Source organism: Macrobrachium nipponense, chromosome 37 (assembly GCF_015104395.2).
Source record: "Macrobrachium nipponense isolate FS-2020 chromosome 37, ASM1510439v2, whole genome shotgun sequence".
Taxonomy (NCBI): domain Eukaryota; kingdom Metazoa; phylum Arthropoda; class Malacostraca; order Decapoda; family Palaemonidae; genus Macrobrachium; species Macrobrachium nipponense.
This window is the reverse complement of record NC_061097.1, coordinates 38,416,216-38,435,960: the sequence shown is the minus strand read 5'-3', so window position 1 is coordinate 38,435,960 and position 19,745 is coordinate 38,416,216. Positions and strand designations below refer to the sequence as shown.

The 19,745-nt window shown below is 42.2% G+C and overlaps 1 protein-coding gene across 6 annotated transcripts in view; it reads left to right on the top strand.

The window, feature by feature from the left end:
- The window catches only part of LOC135209158 (F-box/WD repeat-containing protein 5-like), a 79,285-nt gene that overhangs the window by 47,349 nt on the left and 12,191 nt on the right, over positions 1–19,745 (top strand). For all 6 annotated transcript variants that reach the window (XM_064241824.1, XM_064241821.1, XM_064241823.1 and 3 more), the window contains 2 exons: positions 12,207–12,336; positions 13,740–13,838. In XM_064241824.1, coding sequence (XP_064097894.1) covers positions 12,207–12,336; positions 13,740–13,838 — 229 coding nt within the window. The remainder of the gene's footprint in view (positions 1–12,206; positions 12,337–13,739; positions 13,839–19,745) is intronic.

The following is a 19,745-nucleotide window of genomic DNA, read 5'->3' as shown; positions in this document are numbered from 1 at the left end:
GAAGCAGGACGCAAACATCAGGACTCGGGATCAATTGTGGATGCAAGACGCAGGCGGCAGGAAGCAGATGTGTCTACGATGGACGCAGGACGCAGGCGGCAGGACGCCGATTCTTCGTTAGCCGCAGGACGCAGGCGGCAGGACGTTATTCCGTCAGCGAAGCGTCAACATGACAGTGATCTGCAAGACATTTCTTCAGCAGAAGACTTGGATTTTGTTGAGGAGAAGAATACGGAACCGTCTTCGGATTACAAGATTCTGACTTCACGTCTGCTTTCGATTTTTGAAAGGGAATTCAAACCAACGGCTCCGTTATCTCCCTTATCTCAGTTTTCCAAGACTAAGACTCCAAAGAAGTCCTCTTTCCTTAAGATGACTCTGTCGATTTCGGCGAAGAAGGCCCTTTAACGTGTGAATGACTGGATGAAGGATAAGAAAGAAGCGGGGAAATACTCTTTCGCTTTTCCACCAGCTAAGTTAGCATCGAAGTTCAGGAGTATGGTACGCTTACTGGAGACAAGTCTAGTGGCCGGGAGGACCTGCCTCCTCCCAGGGGGACTTGCTCCAGTATTAGTGGACAGCTTCCACAGACTAGGACCGGACGTTGCAGTCTGCTAAGGTCTGGTGGACTTCGTCCGAGTTTGACCATCTTTTTAAAGGGATTTTTAGGACTTTCGAAGTCTTCAATTTCCTAGATTGGTCTTTGGGAGCACTGGCGAACTCCCTAGAAGAAGAAGATTCGCAGGATATGGAAGCGGCTAAGAGCATTATGTCCTGCATGGACAAGGCTCTGAGAGATGGAACGAATGAACTGGCTTCTTTGTTCACAGCAGGAGTACTGAAGAAGAGGTTGCTGTTGTGTTCTTTCGCTTCAAAAGGGGTTTCAAACTCTCAGAAATCGGAGTTGCTGTTCTCTCCCCTTTCGAAACAGCTGTTTCCTTCAGAGGTGATTAGGGATATAGCTCTCTCCCTTTCTCAGAAGGCCACTCAAGATCTTCTCTCGTCTTCGGTTAAGAATTCTTACCATCCAAGTTGGTTAAGAAAACTCCAAAGGAACCTAGGCCTTCACAACAGCCCTTTCGAGGCAGAACGTTCGCTCGACCCACCTTTAGGGGTAAGAGAATACCCGCTAAAAGAGGAGCCAAGACCACCTCTAAACAATGAGATCTCAGTCCTCCAGACGACAGTGGGAGCCAGACTTCAAGGTTTTTGGGAAGTTTGGCAGAACATGAAGGCAGATCCCTGGGCTGTCAACGTAGCTCGGGAAGGGTACAAGATTCCTTTCTTGAAGAGACCTCCTCTCGCAACATCTCCGAGAGCCCTCGGGGCAAATTACAACGATTTACCGAAGAAAGCGGCTCTGTGGGAGCAAGTAGCTTCCATGCTAGAGAAAGGAGCCATAGAACCTGTTCTGGATCACGAATCTCCGGGATTTTACAACCGGTTGTTCCTGGTTGCAAAGTCCTCGGGAGGTTGGAGGCCAGTTCTGGACGTAAGTCAACTGAATCTTTTCGTAGAAAAGACCAAGTTCACTATGGAGACGAACGATTCAGTGCTGGCAGCGGTACGTCCAGGGGACTGGATGGTGACCCTGGACTTACAAGACGCATACTTTCATATTCCGATTCATCCAGGAAGCAGGAAGTATTTAAGGTTTGTGATTCAGGACAGGGTCTTTCAGTTCAAGGCCCTGTGCTTCGGCCTTTGCACAGCCCCCAAACAAGTTGTTCACGAGGATGATGTCCAATGTGGCGAGATGGTTGCACTTAAGAGGGATCAGAGTGTCTTTTTACCTGGACGATTGGTTGATAAGATCCCAATCAAGAAGTCAATGTCTGGAGGACTTGAATCAAACATTGAACTTAGCAAAAGACCTAGGTCTTGTGGTAAACATGGGAAAGTCTCAATTGAATCCCCAACAACAGATAGTTTTATTGTAGTGTCTTACCGAACAATTATAGAGCCGTGATTTCCACGAGCGGCAGGATACTAAATTCAAATTTAGCGCGTCGGCGTCGCCAACACTGGTGGTGATGACGTCATCTCCCTCCACTCGCGGGGAGAACCAGGTACAACTGCCCAGGTGAATCCAATTCTTTTCCTGCCGGCGTCCGGTGAACATCGGTGGTCGGTGCGGTTGGATGACTTTGCTTTCGCTTTTTTTTTCTTGTGGATTTTGACCTTCGGAATTGGTGAAGTACTCTTTTTGGCGTTGTTGTTATTTTGCTTTTTATTTAGGCGTTGCCATGTCGGATTCTAGTCCGTCGGGGAGTTAGGTTTTGCATCTCAGGATGTAAACTAGATTATCCAAGTTAGAGTATGATTCTCAACACTAATGTGTTAGTGTAGGACAGGTTTGTTCACAGAATCGAACAGTAACAGTTGGTAGTGATTGGACTGATTCTCAATGGAAGTTTTTTAGTTCATACTCGGAGAAATTAGCTAAAGACAGAATTAGAAAAGCAGCGCTTAGGGAAAGTAGACTTAGCTCTGCTTCGTCTTGCCGATGCATCTTTTCCTTCTGTTTCTCCTCAAATTGTATGTCTCCTTTAACTACACCTCCTATTCCTCCTACTAATCCCACTTCTCCGGCTTCCCGTGTAGTTTTCTTCCAGACACATTGCCAGTCTGGAATCGAGGTTAGATCAGAAATTTTCGGTACTAGCGAATACGGTTTTGCAACTTGGTAATTCAGTTAAGACGTTTTTGGAGAAAGCGGCTTCAGGTAAGAGTGTTAGTTGAGGGTGCGTCTGTCCTGTCCTGACACGTCTCTAGACAAAGGTCACTGTCCAGCTCCCCCGCAACCGGGGAGAAGACATACCGGAAGTCCAATGGAGTCGATCGGATTTGCCCACAGACAGGCGCCTCTCTTGTTGAGCCTGTTGCGCCTCAACAGGGCTCGGTTAAGCGTTGGAAAGGTGTTGCGGTCAGACGCCTTTCGAATGATTCAAGCATTCGGCTCCCCCCTCCCGGTCGCGCGGCGCTCTTGGCGAGATTTCGCCCGTTTCGCGTCGCCCTTAAAGAGGCGTTCAGGCGCCGATTCTTCGCCTCCTCCAGTCAAGCGGTATAAGGAGCCTGAGAGTAGGGTTGCGCCGCGGCCGTTAGCGGCTCGTTCGTCGCCTCAATCTGTGCCTTTTTCGGCTCCATCTACTAGTAGAGATTGTGGTTTTAGCGCTGTAGCTAGCAGTTCTAAGGGTGTTTCTTTAGGCGCTTTTCGTCTGTTACGCCTGATGCGCCTGTTTTCGCCTCGAATTTCGGCGGCTCCGAGCGAGGCGCAAGTAGTTTTTCCGCCTCCTGCTGAACATTTAGGCTCTTCCAAGCCTACGTTAACTGTTTTTGATTCGTCTCTGGCGCCTTTGCGCAAGCAGTTTAGAGATGTTAACCAACTGGATGAATGAGTCCAAGGGTGGTTCGAAACCTTCAGATCCGGTTGTAGTTCCGTCTACTTCTTCGGCGGTATCGGAGAATGAAGAAGAAGTAGAGGAGGAGGATTCACATACCCTCTCGTGTTATTCACGTCTCCTTAGATTTCTTCTGGTATCTTATCCAGATTATTTTGAGAAAGCGGCTCCGCGCTCCCCAACTTCGACTTTTTTGATGAGGAGGAAAACTTCAGACCCTCTCCTCCCAAAACTTGTTCTATCTAAAGCGGTTAGACCTTCGTTGAAAGAGACTGAGAAATTGATGTCTATAAAAAAAGAGACTTAGGAAGGCTCTTTTTGCTTACCCTCCCTCTAAGTTTGCTTCGTAAGAGGTATAGGTTTTATGTAACTGGGAAGCTCCTTCTCTGGGAGTTCTGCCTCCTCCAGGGAGACTTCTCCAGTTTAATCGACTCCTCTAGAAGATCTGCTTTCGCCGCAGCGAAAGTTTTCTTTACAGCGCCTGAGTTGGACCACGTTGTAAAGAATCAATTTAAACTTTTGGATTGGACTATTGGCGCTTTAGCGGCCAAGATCGAAGACTGTCCTTCTCTTTCTCAGGAGTTAGCGGAGGATTGGATTGGTGTTCTGTCCTGTGCGGACAAATCCATTAGGGATGGATGTGATGAGTTAGCTTCGCTCATCGCCTTTGGTACCCTTAAGAAAAGGCAACTTGGTGCTCCTTTGCTTCTAAAAGGGTTACTTCCCAACAGAAGTCTGCTCTCTTGTTTGCTTCCTTTTGTGAAAGATAACCTCTTTCCAGACGATGTAGTGTTGTCATTTCGTCTGCGCTAGATAAGAAATCTACTTCGGATTTACTGGCACAGTCTACTAAGAGACCTAAAGCTCCTGTGGAGACTGTTCCTTCGGTTTCTCCTCTGGCCCAAGTCCTTTTCGAGGGAGAAAACCCAAGCGCTTCTTTCGGCGCAAGTCGAAAATTTTGGCGACCTCAGTCTAAGGCCTCGGCCAAGGTTAACAAACCTTCCAAATGAAAGCTCGGTTCTTCATGCACCAGTGGGAGCCAGGCTGGCTGGCTCTGTTTTGGGAGGAATGGGAAAACAGAGGAGCAGAAGCCTGGGTAGTGCAAGTACTCAAGTTCGGCTATCGTATTCCTCTCGTTTCACCTCCCTCGCTCTCACCTGTGCCAATTCCATTCCAGGCATACTCTCCGGGCTCAGACAAATTTTCTGGCGCTAGCCGCAGAAGTGGAAGCGCTTGTTCTCAAAGAAGCGATAGAACAGATAGAAGGGGATTTTCCTCCAGGCTTTTACAATCGCCTTTTTGTAGTTCCCAAGTCATCATGGGGCTGGAGGCCAGGTTTTTTTGGATGTGAGCGCCCTGAACTTGCATGTCCAGAAAACAAAATTTCATATGGAGACCACTCGGTCCGGTTCTGGAGTCCATCAGACAGGGGGATTGGATGGTCTCTCTGGACATGCAAGACGCTTTTTTTTCACATTTCCGATACATCGCGAATACCTCGAAGTACATGAGGTTCATGTTCGAAGGCAAGGTGGTTTCAGTTTCGGGCGCTTTGCTTCGACTAGCGACCGCTCCTCAAGTTTTCACCAGGGTTCTATCCCCGATAGGAATCTGGCTGCACATATTAGAGTAAGAATCTCCCTCTATCTGGACGAGGGTTGGCTTCTCCGGTCGGAATCAGAGAGTCGGTGCATGAAGGACCTTGGAACAACTCTGGATCTTGCCAGAAAGTTAGGAATTCTGGTCAACAAACAGAAGTCCCAGTTGGTTCCATCTCAGAGCATCCTTTATTTGGGGATGATTCTGAATGCTCAAGTTTTTCGGGCTTTTCTGTCCCCGAAGAGGGTTTAAGGCTGTCTGGAGACAAGTTAAGGAGTTCTTGGACAAAAAGGTAAGTTCTTTGCCAATCAGTGGATGAGTGGCTCCTGGGCAAAATTGAACGTCAGTGGAGGAAATCTTGTTTTTGACGTTGGGAAGACTGCCACATGAGACCTCTGCAGTTTTTCCTGAGAGCCTCTTGGTGCAGGAAGACACAACCAGACTCGATTACCTTTCCTGTCACAGATCAAATATAAAAGAGGACCTAAGGTGGTGGCTCTCTAGAGCAAGGTTGGAAGAAGGGTTAGATTTACGACCCATCCTCCCGAACCTACAGTTCTTTTTCCACGCATCGGACACAGGTTGGGGAGCCCTACTGGGAAATCAACGGACTTCAGGAGCTTGGTCGGAGAAGGAGAAGAAGTCCACATAAATGTAAAGGAACTGTTAGCAATTTTCTTGGGGCTCAGACAGTTTCGGAGCTTAGTAGAAGGTCGAGTAGTGCAGTGCATTCCAACAACTCCACGGCTCTCTCGTACGTGCGGAAACAGGGGGGGACTCAAGTCCTTTCTCTGTACGAAGTAGCCAAGGATCTCCTCCTGTGGTCAAACGAAGCGAAGGTTCAGCTAGTCCCGAAGATTTGTTCCGGGAAAGATGAACGTCCTGGCGACGAGTTAAGTCGTCAACAGCAAGTGTTACCTCTGGAGTGGACTTTGGACAACAAGATTGTCAGAAACTTTGCGCCTTTGGGGACGACCGTCAATTAGACCTGTTCGCGACATCAAGGAACAACCGTCTTCTCTCTGTACGAAGTAGCCAAGGATCTCCTCCTGTGGTCAAACGAAGCGAAGGTTCAGCTAGTCCCGAGATTTGTTCCGTGGGAAAGATGAACGTCCTGGCGGACGAGTTAAGTCGTCAACAGCAATGTTTTACCTCTGGAGTGGACTTTGGACAACAAGATTTGTCAGAAACTTTGGCGCCTTTGGGGCGACGCCGTCAATAGACCTGTTCGCGACATCAAGGAACAACCGTCTCCTCTCTTTTGTTCTCCAGTCCCAGATCCTCTAGCTTGGTCGGTGGACGCAATGCTGTTGGATTGGTCGGGTCTGGAAGCTTATGCATTCCCTCCCGTTCCCTGGTCGGTTAATAAGAAGAGGTGCTGAACAAGTTCATTTCGCACAGCAATGTAACACTAACGTTAATCGCTCCCTTTTGGCCCAGGAAAGAGTGGTTCCGGACCTTCTCCAGTTGTTAGTAGACTTCCCCAGACTTCTTCCTCCAGAGAAGTGGCTTCTCAAACAACCTCACTTCAAGAGGTTCCACCAAAACTTGTCCGCTCTAGCCTCTGACAGGGTTCAGACTGTCCAGAATCTTGTCAGAGCGAAAGGATTTTCAAGAAGAGCTGCAGAAGCTATCGCTCGTTGTAGGAGAGAGTCTTCTAACCAAACTCGATCAAGGGAAGTGGAGAATCTTCAGAGAGTGGTGTAGAAGTGCTAAAGTCTCTACTTCTGCGACCTCTTTAACAGAAATAGCAGAATTTTCTTCTATTTCTTAGGAACTCTAAGAAACTGGCTCCTTCGACGATCAGAGGATATAGAGCCATGCTCTCTTCGTTTTTCGACATCGAGGTTTGGATATTTCCTCCAATTCAGATCTGTCGGACCTCATTAGGTCTTTCGAAACCACTAAGCTCCCGCAAGATACAGTGGCTTGGAACTTAGATGTGGTGCTTAAGTTCCTCATGGGGCCACCGTTTGAGCCTTTGAAGTCGGCTTCACTCAGGAACTTGACTAAGAAGGCAATTTTTCTTATTGCATAGCTTCTGCTAAGCGTGTCAGCGAATTGCACGCTATAGACAAAAGAGTCGGTTCTCTCAAGGCAATGCTGTATTTTCGGTATCTTTGACCTTTCTAGCCAAAATGAGAATCCTTCTAATCCTTTGGCCGAGAGTTTTGTGGTAAGGAACTTATCTGATTTGGTTGGACATGAGGGGGAAGAAAGGCTCTTATGTCCAGTCCCAGGGCTTTAAGCAGTACTGTTTGCCACTAAGGGTATTAGAGGACAATCTTCTAAGCTCTGGACCTCGGTTCAAAATCCCTCTCGTCCTCTTTCTAAGAATGCTATATCGTTCTTTATTAGAGAGCTTATCAGGGAAGCTCACTCGCAGTCCGAGAACGACAATCTTTCCGTTCTGAGAGTTAAGCTCACGAGGTTAGAGCAGTGGCAACTTCTTTAGCATTCAGAAAGAATTTATCTTTAGCTTCGATTCTTCAGAGCACGTTCTGGAGATCGAATTCGGTTTTTTGCGAGTCATTATCTCAAAGAGATGGAAACGGTTTTTGAGAATTGTAAAACGTTAGGTCCGGTGGCAGTTTTCTGGCATGGTGTTGGGAGAAACGGCACGGGGTCGTCACCTCTATGCTAACTTTTCACCTTGAATAGGTTGTCGAGTTCAAGGGAAGCTGTACTGAGTACCTGGGATACTCACCAGTCTGTTAGGTCAGATTTTACAATGGTTGGGTATATATGTTTTTGTTTTTAAATCTGGTGTTGGTGACAAATGTTTTGTATGATTGAATTTCTGGTCTTAGCCCAGGGCAAGGGCAATCTTTGTTGTTACTATCCTCCGTCAGTCAGCCTTGACTCGCTTGAACTACGGAAGGATTCCACTCCTGTAGAGGCTAACTTTGGTCAAATTCCAATTCCTCTACAATAGTAAGAAGAGCACCGACCAGAGGGAGTAACAGTCTGCTGTAGCTCTCTTACAAAGGTAAGGTACAACAGACACCTTGAGTGTTTACTGGTATTGCAATAAATGTAACCATTTGAAAATACTAGTGGTCCACTGAATCCCACCTTCCCATAAATGTGTAATCAGCTCTATAATTGTTCGGTAAGACACTACAATAAAAATGAAATTTTCATTAGTTAAAATGAAGTTTTTATTGTTATACTTACCGAACAATTATGATTATACCACCCTCCGCTCCCCTTAGGTGGACGGACGGGCAGAAAGAATTGGATTCACCTGGGCAGATTGTACCTGGTTCTCCCAGCGAGTGGAGGGAGAGATGGACGTCATCACCACCAGTGTTGGCGAAACGCCGACGCGCTACAAATTTGAATTTAGTATCCTGCCGCTCGTGGAAATCACGGCTCTATAATTGTTCGGTAAGTATACAATAAAACTTCATTTTAATAATGAAAATTTCATTTTATTTGGGGATTCAGATATCGTCAGTGACTTTTCGGGCTTTTCCGTCCCCCGAAAGGCAAGCCCTATGCATTTGGAAGGTGCAGGACTTTCTAGAGAAAGACCGATGCTCAGCAAGAGAGATGGATGTCTACTGGGCGCACTCTCTTCGCTAGAGAGGTTCATTTCTTTAGGAAGACTGCACATGAGACCTCTACAGTTTTTCCTGAAGGATTCATGGCCAAGAAAATTGCAACCGGATTCCTTCCAGTTTCTAATTCCTGCCGAAGTGAAGGAGGAATTAAAGTGGTGGCTAACTCCAGGCAGGTTAGCAAGAGGGATGTCGCTTCAGCGAAGAGCCCAGACCTCATCTTGTTTTTATTCCGACGCGTCGACGCGGGTTGGGGAGCGACATTAGGCCCTCAAGAGGTGTCGGGACTTTGGAGCAAGGAAGAAACAAGTTGCCACATAAACAGGAAGGAACTGATGGCAATTTTCTTGGCCTTGAAGCACTTCAGAGAGTTGATTCGAGACAAGACAGTGCAGATCAACTCGGACAACACCACGGCTCTGACATACATCCGCAAACAAGGAGGGACTCATTCTTTTCCCCTCTACAAGCTGGCAAAGGAAGTTCTGCGGAAGAGGAAAGCGTTGTGCTGCTCACCAGGTTTATACAGGGGGAGAAAAATGTGAGTGCGGACCTGTTGAGCAGAAGAGAACAACTTCTCCCGACGGAGTGGACTTTGCACATGGAGGTTTGCCAGAGCCTGTGGAAGTTGTGGGGCCGTCCGGTAGTAGATCTGTTTGCGACAGCCAGAACAAAAAGATTACCAACCTATTGCTCTCCGGTTCCAGATCAGGAAGCAGTGGCGGTCGACGCATTCCTGATGGATTGGACAAACTTAGATGTTTACGCTTTTCCTCCATTCAAAGTACTGGGGAAAGTTATGAAGAAGTTCAGGGAGAGCCAAGGAACGAGGATGACCTTAATAGCTCCGATTTGGCTGGCCCAAAGTTGGTTCACAGAGGTACTGGAATGGACAATAGATACGCCAAGGACTCTTCCTCTAAGAGTAGATTTACTCAGACAACCCCACTTCGACAGGTTTCACAAGAATACCCTCGCTCTGGGTCTGACTGCGTTCAGACTATCGAAAGTCTTGTCAGAGCGAGGGGATATTCTAGAGAGGTGGCCAGTGCAGTGGCTAGAGCCAGAAGAACCTCCACAATTACAGTATATCAGTCGAAGTGGGAGAATTTCCGGAAGTGGTGTAAGAACAGGAAAGTGTCTTCATCCAGTACCTCTGTGACCCAAATCGCAGACTTCCTTCTATACTTGAGGAAGGATTTGGGTTTGTCAGTTTCGACAATCAAAGGCTATAAAAGTATGCTACCCTCAGTGTTTAGACACAGAGATCTAGACATCTCTAATAACTTAGACCTTAGAGATCTGATTAGGTCATTTGGTACCAAGAAACAACCCCAATGCAGGCCACCTGCTTGGAACCTCGATGTTGTCTTGAAGTATTTAACCTCTAGCAAATTCGAGCCTTTAGAGAAATCCTCTCTGAGAGATGTTGCTAAGAAAACTATCTTTTTAGTCGCTTTGGCAACGGCTAAAAGAGTAGTGAGCTTCAGGCCATATCGAAGAAGGTGGGATGGAGACATGGCAACACAGTGTGTTCATTCCAGGAAGGTTTCTTGGCCAAGAATGAGAATCCGGCTAATCCTTGGCCAAGATCCTTTGAAGTTTTGGGTCTTTCTGAGTTAGTGGGTCATGAGCAAGAAAGAGTTCTCTGCCCAGTGAGAGCATTGCATTTTTTTTTTATATGGAAAGAACAAGAGAGATCAGAGGGAATTCTTGATGCTCTTTGGTGTTCAGTTAAAGACCCCAGTAGACCCATGACGAAGAACGCTCTAGCCTTCTTCATGAGAGAGTTGATTAGAGAAGCTCATATGTTGTGTCAAGAGCAGAGCTTTGGTATTTGAAGTGAAGGCTCGTGAAGTCAGGGCAGTTGCGACTTCATTGGCTTTTAAAAAGAATTTAGCCCTCAAAGAAATTATTGAATCCACATATTGGAGAACTAATTCAATATTTGCGTCTCATTATCTTAGGGCATATTCAGACAAACCTTTGATAATTGTCAAGACGCTAGGTCCATACGTGTCCTCTGGTACAGTATTGGGCAAAGGAGTTACTACCCCATAACCTTCTTTTAAGCTAGTTGATTTTATTAGGTGATGGTGTTTGTGTTTTTTGGTCGTCTGAGAAAAGTGTTCTGTACTTTTATCAGTCTTGTTAGTATTATCTTGGTGTGGTGTGTGTGTAGTTCAGGTAAATGATCTATTACTAGCTTGAATGCCGTGGCATAAGAGGGCTGTACGGTTCTGTCAACACATTGGTCACGTCCAGTTGTCAGTTCCAGTCTTAGCTTCTTCAACATACAGGACACTTCCTTGTTGAGAGCTCCTAAGGATTAAGCAGGCTTAGAGGCAGGACCTATGAAGTCAGCTACCTTAGCAGGTAAGGAACCTAGAGTTTTAATAATATTTTAATAATATTTTTATACTCTAATAATGTTGCTGTCTTTGACCCACCTCCAAATGTGTCAATCAGCTATATATATACCTGCCAGGTAAGTGTCATACATTAAAATGAAGTTTTTATGTTAAAACAAAGTTTAATGTATACTTACCTGGCAGGTATATATAATTTAATGCCCACCCTCCTCCCCTCAGGAGACAGGGTTCAGAGAAAATCTGGCCCAATTGGGAACGGTTCCTAGCGCTAGCGCCACGGTAACGGGGTGGTGGTTGCCTGAACTACTAATAGGTTACTAGCGTTTGCCGCGAGTTTTGAAAATTTCTGCCTGGTGGAACAGAGAATATAGCTATATATATATATACCTGCCAGGTAAGTATACATTAAACTTTGTTTTAACATAAAAACTTCATTTTTAAAAACAAAGTACAATTTTATGGTTTTGCTACAAAAATCAGTATGGAAGTTTAATTTTAATGGTCAGGTTACTAGGACAGAGAAACCTTTTACTCTTAACTAGCCCAAACTTGATGGAAATAGAGGAAGGAAAGTGGGAAGGATAGACTAGCTCCTTAAAGAAAAATTTTAAGAGTCAGGGAGAGTAGATGTAAGAAGAGGGTTCTGAATTGTGGCAGTAGAAGGAAAAGGAAAAGTAGTAGTCACTTAAATACTTGGTCCAAGGAATATTGATATGCACAGTGGTGGCCTGTCTGTATTATAAAAATGCCTGTAGGGAGAAGAGACTTTTTTTTAAACTCGGTTTAGCAGAAGCCTAAGTAGTACCTATGGAAAAGAGACTAGCAGACAGACAGGCCACCATATACCTACAGGGAATATATAGGATAGATAGGAGAGCCATGATTGTTCATATAATGTGATTTGTGACCCTGTTTTAATATTACTTGTATAAGTATTTTTTTTATTTACGCAACATCTACACTTACACATGAATATAAGCATTTTCTGTATTTAGTAGGAAAAACTGGTTGGAATTTCTCAGTAACACCCAATATACATATTGGATGTTAATGTATCTATTATGCAAATACCAATTTCTGCGTTTTTAAACAGTTGAAGGGGATAGAAATCCATGAAACCTTATCTCATGATCTTGATCCTCAGATTGTTAAACTTACTCTGTGGTCATATTTAAGTGTTATTTCAACTGATTTCTGATAGTATTTTACTAGGGAAGTTTGCTTTTTACAGTACCAAATACAACTGTGCTGAAATGGAGTTGATTTTGCAGGCTTCAAAAGAATAAAAACTTTCACTATACCTACGTTTTTGGATGCTGGGCCAGGCCTTCGGGAGAGGATCCAGCAACAAAACCATGAGAGAGAGTTAAGGAACTTAGGTCTATTCCAGGAGCCAAATTGGTATGTACACAGAGACGGCTTGATCTTGATGATTAGTGTCTCCCATGTACAGTGTCACTTTTGATTCCAGATGTATTTATTTCGGTCTTGTCTTTGGTTCCTTACCACTGAGCCACTCAACCATCTTCAACTTTTTATTAGCTTCTGGGGAATTCTTTTGTAAGTCTAGAAATGATTCTATCAACTTTATCATTCTGCAGTCTGCCCTGTGCTTGACAAGAATTCTTCCAGACCAGGCTGTGGACAGTGAAAATATGGCGTGGTTTGGTAAGACTGTATAAATGATAATCCATCCATCATCTAACAAGACCTCTGGTGTATTTAATCACTATTGAAGCAAGAAAGAGGAAGAAAGTAATTCTGAAAAAATTTTCCAAAAGATTTATTCGTATCCTTACAGTGAGACTTAGTGCATAGCAGACTATGTCATTATCCTGTAAAGTTGGTGTTATGATTGACATTTCATGAAATTTCCAGTAGAATTATCAGCAGATACGCTGTACTGAAACCACTATGTTCTAACTTATGAAGGAAACTGCAAATTGAACGGCCTTGACTTGGTAACATTGAATATCTGCTTCACAATTCATATGTGATTTTCTCTCCACTGTAATTGCTACCAACTTAAAGAATTCGAATGAGTTAGCTATCCAGGGATTTTATGAAATTAAATTGTTAATGCTATTGTACTGTTGCTCTATTTTCTGCTTTCCTGTTCTTCACTTGTCTTTATAATTCTCTTTTATAGTTTTGATTTATTTTCTTATACATTGTACGTACCTTTCATATTTTGGATTTAGACTTGACATTGCTCTTTATTGCCTAAGCAGTGGTTTGGAGGTGAAAAGACCCTCATGTTGTTTTCTTCAAGTATATGAACCAGAAGTCCTTCATGAGCTGGAAAGCTTAGTGGAAAGACACCAAAGGAATGCTGTTGACAGAGAGAGCCTCAGAAGCATTTTCAGAAATACTTTATAGCCCCATAAACTCACTTATTCAGCTACTTTGGAGTAGTCATTGAGTCATACACCACCTTGTCCTCTGTGGATTTTCTTTGTGTGTACAGTTGAAATTAATGGTATATCTAAAGAGTTCCACAGGTTTGCTGACTTTGTTTACCTCCATATAGATCATTTATCAGGAATAAAGAATAATTTGTTCAGAGAGTCTGCCATTTTTAAGTGCATTTCAGTTTTTTAAATGTCTTTTTTATTTTTAAAATTTTTGCATTGTAGAATAATGTAAATAACTGATACCTGTCCAAAATTGTGTAGCTTAAACTGAGCATAGAATTCATTCCCAATATTCCATTGTACGTAATTATGAGAGTAAAAGCTTTACAATTGAAAGACCACTGATGTAAAACTAATATTTTTTTATATGGTATACATGTTTTTTTCCAGGCTAGATTACGATTCTGTTGCTGACCGATTTGATGAAATTGATCACCTAATTGATCTGAATGGACACATTATTGGTATGGGACTTTCTCCTGATCATAGGTAAAATTTTACTTTTTTGTATAGTGGACACGGATTCTTGTAGGTTGTAATGTATTTTTATCACAGTAGTGATGTAGTTTACATATGCTATATTATAGTAAGAGATTGCTTAATTTTTTAATATTCATAACAGGTTTTCGGTTCATTGCTGAAGTTTTCATGACAGATGTCTGTGATTGATTTTGTAATTCTTTTTTGGATAACAAGAATTGTCATAGACATCATTATGTGGAGTGAATCTTACCCACTGTTAAAGTTAGCTTTATCTTGAACCATTTGGTGCGATCAACATTAAAAAAAGATCAAAACACGCTCAACATTTCTAAAAAAAAAATCAAAATACACATGGCTAACGTGCTTGGACTGTGTAGTCATCTGTTTCCCACCAAATGGTGCTGGAATGTTTACATTCTTGTCATATTTCTTCATGCCAACCTGTCGTACAGATGGTCAGATTGGCATTGTAGTAATATTTTGACAATTTCTGGCTAATTTTCTCCTGTATAGTATTGTGCTTGTTTCTGTTTTTTGCCTAATGTCATCTACAACAAGCAGAGATGAGAGCATTAGGCTCTATAGGAAAGACTTTGTGAAAACCAAATGTGTAGATTTTACAAGATGATTTTACTAGATGACCATATAGCCTATTTGCGCCAGCTGCTGAAACACGAGCATGGTTCTCTTTACATGTACGTAGAGTTTGAGTGATCTGATGAGAGGTTGTAAATTTTGTGTAGTATTGGAAGGTGATAGAGGCCAATATTTACATAGACAATTAGTTAGGGTGCACTAGTTGCCTATTCAATCTATTCCTTTTGTCTTCTGGTGTTGATTCTCCTCCTCTTTTAACCTACCTGATAGCCTAGGTTAATTCCTCTCTCTCTCACTCTGCTCTGCCTTATTTTGCTCCCTAGGTGGTTCAGGAGAAAAATAATAATTTACATACATTCTTTTATCATTTAGGATTTTGATAGAAAATATTAGGGCAAAGATCACCCATGCCCCAGTTTTCAGCCTTTTTTGGTTTTTGCCTCAAGGGAGAAGGAGTTGCAGCCTTGGCATTTGTTTGTACCCCACCTTTGGACAGCCCTGTGTTAGTAGTTTGCCTCCTCTATTGGGAACCAAGGTTCTGTGCCCTTTAACACATCTCTCTCAACCATTTTTTATCTTACAACCATTTTTTCCAGTTAGGGTTCAGTGCTGAGCCACCGAACAACTCCCCGCTGAGTTTTGAGTTTGTCTTTCTCCTTCGTTTGTCTTTCTCCTTCGTTGGCTCCGGTGTTGCCAGCTGTGACAACCTGAAATCTGCTAAACATAGCAGTTTTTCCCCTAAGTTAGCAACACTGGCTGGCTCCTGTTCAATCCCTTTTGGAGAATGTATTGTGATGTAGGTGGACGGTAGAGTTAGGAATTCAGACATACGTATTATGTTTGCCTCAGTCATTCTGAGCTGTGTGTCAGTTCTGCTGTTTTCTTTTGCATGCATCCTGATATCGGTCTTTGCTGGCATTATGTGGTCCTCTGGTTAGATTTGAGTAGTTTCACAGTGGCCTTGTTTCAACCGTGATTTGGTTGATTCTCCCTTAGTAATAAAGCAAGTGATAGTTTGCGCTGTTTCATTTTTGCTTCCTTTTGTCAAAGCTGAATCCGGTAACCGGTGCTCTTTAATTTACTTCTACCTCAGCTCCTGTTAAAACAAATACGTAAGAAGTTAACACTGATTTGGTAAGGTGAATTATCGTGAATATAGAGCCTTTGGGAGATGGATGAATAGTCAAAGAAAAACTGAAACAGTTTAGTGTAAGCTGGCTCGTGGATGCCACTGCATCTTTTTCCAGTTTTGAAGGTGCTTAATGCTGGGTTATGTTTTACATATGCTATTATATGCTTTTCATCCTCCTCTGTTCAACTTGCAGTTTCTAGTTCTTGGACCTAGAAAGCAAAGACTCCTCTAATAGGTTAAGTAATTTGGCCTAATTGTGAAGCGAAAGTACCCCCAATTTTTTAGGCTATGTTATTAGGCAAATAGGTCAAAAATCAACATAGGCTACAATACATTAGGCTAAGCTATCCCATATTTACTATACTTTAGACTAGGGTAACATAGGCCTAAATCCTATAAGTTAAGCATTCATACCTAAAAATAAGTACTGGCCTAATGGTTTTGTGGCCAAATTTTGGGACAGTGGTGGATATATCAAAATATAACAGATAAATGATACGTTTAAGATATGAGATGATAATAGTTACATTAGTCTTGAAGATGATAGACCTACTTCCAAGGCTAATGGGAGGAATGTCTTATTCCTTTTGCAACTCTCTTGTGAAGTAAGAGGAACAGTTGTGTAAAATCATATAGGTAGCCCAGCTCAACCATTAGCAGCTGTTTTTGACAGTGGTCCATCTGTCTCCTTAACTCCTAAGTGTTAGACCATCATGGTCCATCATTTTCTCATTAACCCTTCATACCTTAAATTCTCACAACAGGAGTTCAGAAATTCTGAGCACTACCTTTGAAGTCTTCCTTCTAGGGTCTAGCCCCTACAGCCTTTTTTTTTTTTTCTTTTTGCACCCACATTCCATGTAGAATTTCCCAATTTACTCGCAAGTTCTGCTTCAGTAGAGTTCTGGCTCACATTCTCAGTGAAAATTTATGCATGTAACCTTAACTGAAGTTTAGAACTCACAGTTCAAGTAGGATTGTGTGGATCCTCAGAAAGCCATGTGCAGATTTTCTGAAGTGACTGATAAAGTGTCAAGTAGAACTGACTGGTAAAGTGTCAAGTAGAACATTTGATAGCGATGGTTCTCAGGTAAAGATATGTCGTACTTTTTGTTATATTTTACTCCCATCAAACTCCTGTTATTCTTCTCTCCACACTTTATACAGAATAGTTCAGAGTTTGGAAGGGTAGTTTGAATGGTTGTTATGCAACAAAGCCATTGAGTCATGGGCATGTCTTGTCTCAACAAGATTACTCATATTACTCTCTTCTCAGTGAGTCATTCAGTTGGGTCTTGGCATCTTTTCAGAAGGGCAAAGGATAAATTCTGTCAATATGTAGGACATGTACTTACACTTCCCGTTACTCCTTCAATTGAAGTATTCTCCCATATTTGGACGACTGGTTCGTTTCTCACCAATTTGTTATGATAAGAATAATAACATCTCTTGTTGAAAGTTTTTTTTTCCCAACAGGTAGAAGGATAACAATTTTCTACCAGTGGCGAGAACTGTATGGGTTGGCCTGTAGACCCCAAGAACCTTTACACTGTCCTCAGATGTCTTGGAGGCAGATTGAGGGGCCATTCTGAGGAACATTCGATGTCAGGAAGTGGAAGTATAAACATCCTACAGCTCTTGACAGTTTAGTCTTATGCAAGTCTCAAGTCTTACTTTAGATGGCAAGAGGAGACACTCAAGAAACTTGGACAGTATCCAGCAACTTCATTCTATTTCCTCATTTTGTCCTAAAAAGAAACCTTGGTACTGAAGACCATCTCAGCAGTAAGGGCAAGGTCTCCTGTCAGATAATCTCCTCTGCCTTAGGTTTGCCAGTTGTGGAACCTTTAGGGAGACCCAAATACTCATCTGTTCACAACTGCCCAAAATACTATAACAGTTTACTGCCCTCCATACCAGGATCCTCAGGCATGGGCAGTGGATGCCTTCCTTGTAGAATTTTCGAATTTAGACCTTTTGGTTTATCCACTGTTGGCAGTTTTTGAGGAAATACTAAAGTTGTGAACTTTGCAGATAACAAAGATGATTTTGTTAGTGCATTCATGGCCCCAGAGAAAAGTTTCCCTAACTTTCTTTCTTCGTGGTAGGTGTTCCTCAACTTCTTTTCATCCAGGAGGGATCTTTTCAGACAGTCTTATTGGAAAAGATTCCATCAAATCTCCCCATATTTCTTCTCAATGCGTGGAGATTGTCAATTGCCTGTTGTAAAAGCTAAGGGCATTTCTAGAATGGCCAAGGAAGCAATCCTTAATGTAGAAGGTAGTCCACTGTTAGACTTATGTATCAATAACAGTGGCTAGTGTTTGATCTTGGTGCTTGTCCTAAGTGATATCCAGCACCCGTTCCACTAGATATCTTGATTTAAGCTCTACCTGTTTCCCAATTTCTCAGTTACACTAACCAGTTTTCTGTCACAGTGATCAAGGATAACTCTTTACATTGCTTTAATTTCTGCATCATGTTTATTAGAATATTGCTCATAATTTAAAGTTTGAAGAGGTTTTCAATCTTTTGTGCTGGCCGTTTTGTCTTCCAATCAGGATTTTCGATTAAATTTTAATGTAAGCTGTTATGGGCTTTTGACTCGGGCACAGGTGTAACCAGTACTACTAGATAAGAGTCCGTTTTTTCCCTGTAAGGATCCTCTTGAAAAGTCTTGTTATGAGGACTTTACTCCATGTTGTGGTTCCAACATCTGGCGACAATACTTACCAGTAAGGATCACACATCAGGCAGGAATATTTAGCCTTTTTGCCCCCTTTAAAAAAACTTTTAGTTCACATGGCTTTGACTGTACGCAGTTTCGTTGGCTGCATGAACCCACCATCCTTATTCAATGTGGTAGTTGGTAAACTTAAACAAGGTAAGAGTCAGCTAACGTTAACAGTAGGTTAAATTGATTCTAAATATAATTTCATGATGAAATTAATTATTTGGATACTTACCTACTGTTAAAGTGGGAACCCACCCAACCTCCCCACTTCTTAGTTGGTGATCATGAAGAAATAAGACAAGAACGTTGAACATTCCAGCACCATCTGATGGGAAACCGATGACTACAGACAGTCCGAGAGTGTTAGCCAACTGTATTTTGATTTTGTTTTCAATGCTGATCACATCAAACATCATGAAGATAAAGCTAGCTTTAACAGTAGGTTAGTATCCAAAAAATTTTATCATGAAAATTATCATTATGTAATGAATACTCTCTGGCTCATTATTTTATAGAAGTACTGCCAAGCACATGTTCCATTTTGTACATAGATTGTGCATCTACATGAAATTTTAGTACTACACTATGAATATGCTGTTGCTTGTTATCGATAATTTGGTAAATTTGTATCACCATATGTAGGCACAGTACTTTTTTATGGTTTGCTGTGCAAAGCACAGAATATATTAGTCAGTACTTAAGGGTTCTCTGTAATAACAGTACGTATATCTGTATGCTACTGTGCTTCTTTTTTTTTCTCCTTTTATGACTTTCAAAGTAATCACATTTTTTTTACTGTTTTCACCTTTATGAAATACAATTCTGTGAATCCAGACCTACAAGGTTGGAAATTTGAATTAGCTTAGTGGTCTGACAAAGCTATCTTATGGCAACTAATTTCATATCTCCTCGAAGAATTTTGTGATTATTTATTGAAAAGTACCAGAAGTATAGTTATTTTTCATCTTTGGACTAGGATTTGGAAGATTTTAGGCAAAGATGATCCTTGTAATTGTTCTGGAAGTATTTTGACTTCACAGTTTGAAAGGTTCCAAATTTTAAATTTTTAAGGACATTCTCGCTTTTCTCCAATATTCTTGTGACCCATCTTGCATACATACTTCAGAATGGAAAGAGGACATCATTAATGAAGTGCTATGTTGGCTTCTTAAATAAACTGTAATGTTCAACAAGGATTATTCAGTTTGCATTATAAAGTTATAGTAAATTAGATTTGAAATCAGGACAAAGCAGTGTCATGTTCATGTATTATCTTTTTCATTGCGGTGCTATTTTTTATGGAAGTAGTTCAGGTTATTTTTGTTTATATAATAGTCAAGATGCCATAAGAAGCACAAGCATATAAAATGTGTCCAGTTTTAGAAAGTATACATATTCCCCCCAAAAAATTATACTTTGAATATTAATACTGAAGAATTTTGGACTTGTT